The sequence below is a fragment of the Haplochromis burtoni genome, unplaced genomic scaffold, assembly GCF_018398535.1.
Source record: "Haplochromis burtoni strain Fernald_Lab_line unplaced genomic scaffold, NCSU_Asbu1 Contig_399, whole genome shotgun sequence".
Lineage (NCBI taxonomy): Eukaryota > Metazoa > Chordata > Actinopteri > Cichliformes > Cichlidae > Haplochromis > Haplochromis burtoni.
The window spans coordinates 315,540-321,154 of NW_024582760.1; the positions used below are offsets into that span (position 1 = coordinate 315,540).

Sequence of the window (5,615 nt, forward strand, 5' to 3'; positions counted from 1 at the left end):
CTGCACCCTGGTGCACCCATTCTCATGTGGTACTCATGGCCATTGATCAATGGTCATGAGAATTTGCATAATTACGATTAAGGAACTGACCTCCCAGCCCATTGGTTTCAGTCATTATGCAAATGTACTGTTTATAAGATTTGGGGAAACCTGCAGTCAGCTGAGACTGAAGAAGTCACTTGGATGAGTGACGAAACGTTTCTCCCACAAACGCTACGTCCACATGAACAGAATCAACTTTTGGAGATATAAAGGAGAACATCACAGGATGATACCTGCAGGTCTGACAGCAGCAGGTAGAAACTCCTGTTTCTACCTGGAGACAGTCGCCTCATTGTTCTGACACACAACACAAAACTATCCACAACACTACACACTAACTACACAAGACAACACATTAACTACACACTACAAACACGCTAAACGTCACAAATCTCTCTTCCTAAACAACCAAATGTCGTATTGCCATATCATTTTTGATTGGTCGACATGGTGCATTTTTCCACCAACACGAAAGGGCTGTTTTTTGATTTGGTTTGGGGTTTTCTTTATTTTTTGCTCATAAGCAGAGAGTGCTCGCTGCGCTGTCCTTAGACATTAAACGTGACGAAACTATTGAGGAAAAAACGCTGCATATATATTGTTTATCACGACTCTGGTTTTACGTGGCCTATCAACACAATTTATAAACTGGTATATATCACCTTGTTGCTTTGTCTTTAAGTGGTTATGTGATTGGCTTACCACGACTACTTTATTCTTCCTCAGTCAAACAGCAGCACTCATGCGATTGTTTTGCCCCCTTAGCTCCAGGTGTTGTGCCAAAAAGTTATCGTCGGGCAGAAAGTGATTGCCGTCTGCAGGAGCGCGCAGCTGCTTAAAGGTGTAGCGCCCAGATTACTTACAGCTACTTCCGTACAACTGATGCAGTAAGCTGAGCACAGCTTCAACTGTCTGTTGAAAAATAGTAACGCGACCGCACCGAATTTTCTTGTTAGTAACAGTAACGGTGTTGTAACGATAGAAATAGTAATTAGTTAGATTACTCGTTACTGAAAAAAGTAACGCCGTTATTCCCATCACTGCAAAACACACACACAAATACACCAACACAGTAACGACTAAAGTGTTGTGTTGTTACACTTTGCCAGCTTTTAAAACACAACCTCCAGCAGCTTGTTCATGCCCCGCCTCCCTTTAGCAGCGGTGCCCGGAGACACATCTGTCTGACAGCGCTGACTGGACTTAAGGTCGGAATAGAAACTCCCCCCCACACACACACCGCACTAGCACTAGTAAAAGCGTGCACAGCATTTGTCATATCATAATAATTTATCATATTAATAAGTGCGCGTGCAAACACAGGTTAGTGTTGTTTTCTGTCACGCGCCACCTTTATGGTTTCGCTTGAATATAATTAACTTACCTGATTTCTAAACGGAGCTCGCTTTGATATTCTTCTTAATGCCAGCTGGGATGTGCTGTTCTCCTATTAGCACACTTTCTTTAGCATACTGTATCAAAGCCAGCAAACGCACTATTATTTCTTTCAGTCGTGATTAACTGACTACGGTGAGCTGCTGTCGCTTACTTCGCACCTGTTCCCACGACTTCTTCCCGGTTTCTCGCTCCTCACCTCGCGCACACCTGACCAGCCAATCATGGCATTACATAAGTTTCAAACTTCCGGACAAGTGTTTCTCAATAAGTTAGCAGTAAAAGGTTCAATGCGTAAAATACTAGATCCATGATTCAGCTTTGCGTTCACCAGTCAGTCTTTAAAAGGCGTGTTTTTCTCACGGGTCACTTTATGACAAGATGCAGCGTGGAAGGTAATTTCACTATCAGGGTCTCACATGGCTTGTCAGACCAATCAGCTGGCTAATCACTGGCTCAAAGCAGACTGTAAACTGCTCTCCTTTTAGTGTCACTCAGAGTTAATGAGAAGCAAGTAACTGTCAATATTTAGCCTGCAGCGTCCATCAACCTCCACACTTTGACTTTGTGTGCACGGCTGCAGGCAAATAACTGAACAACATAAGCATAAAAAAAAAAACAAAACCAGGCATCAACATACTACATCAAAAATAATGAAAAACTAAAAACAGAAGACTTTCTTCTTTTTTGGACTTTATTAATGAAGACCGACACAGGATGCTCACATGGCTGCGACATATTAAAATTCAGATCAGGAAATTGGATGTTAACATGAAAAAGTGCAAGTCAAATAAAACTACAACGATGTAGAAATAATAAAAATAAAATTATAAATCACATTTTATTTTCCCCACAGATATCAAAGATCAGCCACTCGGGAAGAGCAGCAAAGCAGACTTTTTCAATATCACAACGAAGTGAATCTGCTAAAAACTGCTGAAGACACTTTGGTCCAATCTGTGCAACTGAATACAGATTCATTTTGTTCCACTGATAATTTACTGCTGTACAAACATAATTTTAACTTGCATCAGAACAATCACAACAACCATGATACCGAATAACACTGTTTACAAGTTACTGGTCGTGTTCCACAACTAAAAGTAACTCAAATACTGAGAAGCTCCTGATGCATTGCTGATGAGAATCAGTTATTACAAACTGGAAGCTTTGCAACACGTGTGTGTGAGCAAAGACAAGACTGTGGTCCAAGGCCCTTTCTCATTATAAACAAAGCAGTTCTTCATAAAGTGTTTTGTTAAAAATATCCTGTGACTCTTGCTTGACTTCTGTTCAGTGCCTCAGAGAGGATATGAAAATGTTCACACCACAAAAAGGAAGCGCTCTGCACTAGAAGGCTGTGGTGGGTCAGCTGTGGCAGTAGGAGCAGTGGATCCCCCCTGTCAGGTCAGTGATGGTTCCCTCTCTAACCAGTCTTTGCAAGAGCTCAGTCTCTCTGTTCACGTTGTGCATGCTCTGCTCCAGCATGGCACTCATAGGCAGCTGGTCATAGTAGTGCAGTGGCGCCCCGTGCTGGGAGAGGTTGTACCCAAAGCCTGCCAGGCTGACCTCGTCACACAGCAGGCTAGCTAGAGTCAGCGCAGACACACCTAGAGTGGGAATGTTCTGCAAATATATGTAAAAAACGGGTTAAACTTTCTTAAAGAGTAAAGACGTTTGTTTCTGTTTTCCTGTTGCAGATTTTTCACATCATTTTATTTTCTAAGCAAACTGACTATGGTTGAAGTAAAGAAGGAAAATGGACAAGAGTGAGACACCGGCAAAGTCAAAGTAATATAGGCCATAATAAATAAACTATGATTTAGCTTACTGTAATATGCACAGACAGGTAAACCGATAGTATCACGATATTAGCCTTTTGTTAACACCTTTCCCATGTCTGCCTGTAGCTCATGAGAACAGCAGCTCAGTGAGCTCCATTAGAAACCTCAGCGCTGAGTAACAACTTTATTCTTGTTCAGAATGACTTTATTACTCCAACAGAGTCGAAGACAGAGGTTAACATAACTTGACACACAGAACCACTTCTAAGCTTTTATTTTCTAATTTCACTAATCTGATCATTACAACTTAAATGAGCTCAAAGCAGAAATGGTCACATCTGCTGCTGTTAGATAGTACTGCAATAGTCAAAAGTGACCACAAGGGGGAGTTGCTCCAACACAACAGACTGCAGGCTGGCTACAGCAGGCATGACGATTAAACCTGACACTTGGCACAGTGGCAGATGGACAAAGGGATGTTTTACTGTGCAAACAGATATAACTTGTTCTTTATTAGAAGGTTTAATTCCTAAGCTGGGCTAGCCCGTCTTTCTACGTGAAAAATAATTAAAAATAAATAAATACACAATGCAAAGGCATTTCAAAAACGACTTCAATGAATCAGTAGTTTAAAAAGTATTTTTAAAACTGACTTCAGTTTTCACTTTAACCAGGGGTGGGGGAACTCCAGGCCTGAGTGCAGGTGTCCTGAATTGCATGGCTAAATTACTCAGCATGTCTTGTTCCCCAGAGGCCTGGTAATGAACTAAGATCTAAAACCAGAAGGACACCAGCCCTCGAGGCCTGGAGTTCCCCGCTTTATACCAGATTTACGGACAGACACACTTTCACTTAATGTGTGGTATGTGAATCATCAATTACCTGGTCCCAGCCCCACAGGCGTGGCCTGGGAAGAGGATATTTCAGGAGGTCCAGTGCAGTCTCTCTGATCACATGTGGGTTTAGAAGTCTGAACTTACTGGCTTTGAGAGGGATTCTATCTGGAACCTTCTGCCAGAAAAAGAACCAATCCCACAGAGGCTGCAACACAAAGCACAAACTGTTGGTTTCTCAACAGCTCAGAACACTGACTCACAAGAAAACAGCAGTGAGATCTGAGACTGTGTCACACTTTCACGTAGAAGATGATACTGAGGAATTCACAAGTTGACAATGACTTATGGAGCTAGCAACGGAGACGTTACATAATCCAAGAGATCCATGTGATTAAACCACAGGTAGGGGAGGAATTCCTGGAAGCACACTTCAGCCAGACGTCACACATATAATGTCTGATAAGAGCTTTTCTGATTTTTAAAAATGTCTCTCGTGCTTAGAGGCTGTTTGTACTGCACATGATTTTTATTTTTATCTAATACTTTTTCTAATTTATTTTCTTCAAAGCTTGCTTTTATATTAAAATATGAGAATTGATTTCTAATCTTCACCTTACAGACAATCCCAAACTGTGCTATTACAGTGCTGCTACTATTTCCATTCGTTTAACAGGATCATTCTAACATCTAACTGCATTTAAACATCTCAGTGTTTTTGACTCGGTGCAGCCATCATTATATTTATAAGTAGTCAGATTTTCCATATTTATCTGTTTCTCCAGGGTGTATTCTCCAAGATGGCATATTCTTAAATAATATAGCTTTAATCCAAGAACACGAGCTGATTTATTCGTGTGAAGGTGGGTTGCTGGTTAGTTTGATCAGATGAATTCAGCAGTGCTACTCACCACAGAGAGCTTGTTGATCATAGCAGAGCTCCAGCTGATGTCTCCGCTTTTATACACCACCGTCACAAACAGAGTGTCTGGGTCTGTGTCAGCCCAGCTAAGAGGCGTGCCCTCCGGGTAACTCATCCTGATGGTGGTTCGATTCCCAACGTCAATGCTGAACTTTCCCAGTGGACCTCTGTTTAACCTGAGGGACAAAGAGCCAACAGCCGAATGACTTTCTATAGTAATATTAGTATGAAATCAAGAAACACCCGACGATATGATCCATCCATTCGCTTCCGCTTATCCTTTTCAGGGTCGCGGGGGTGCTGGAGCCTATCCCAGCTGTCATAGGGCGAGAGGTGGGGTACACCCTGGACTGGTCACCAGTCTGTCCAAGGGCCAACACACAGAGACAGACAACCACTGGCGCTCACATTCACACCTATGGGCAATTTGGATTAATCAATTAACCTATCCCCACCAACTGCATGTCTTTGGACTGTGGGAGGAAGCCAGAGTACCCGGAGGGAACCTACGCAAACACAGGGTGTTAGGTGACGGCTGTGTGCAGACAGGAATAGGACCCAAGGTGCAGACTCCGGAGACAGTCGTGAACTCAAAAAGGCTTTAATTAGGTACTCAAAAATATAACATAACTAAAAAAA

General features: G+C 42.2%; 1 protein-coding gene across 1 annotated transcript in view; it reads right to left on the reverse strand.

The window, feature by feature from the left end:
• Positions 1 to 2,113: 2,113 nt before the first annotated feature.
• st3gal5 (ST3 beta-galactoside alpha-2,3-sialyltransferase 5) overlaps positions 2,114 to 5,615 on the reverse strand; it is a gene marked incomplete in the record, with an annotated part of 31,273 nt that continues 27,771 nt past the window's right edge. The window contains 3 exon segments of the mRNA XM_005944292.3: positions 2,114 to 3,063; positions 4,104 to 4,262; positions 4,966 to 5,152. Of these exon segments, the coding sequence (XP_005944354.2) occupies positions 2,806 to 3,063; positions 4,104 to 4,262; positions 4,966 to 5,152 (604 nt within the window).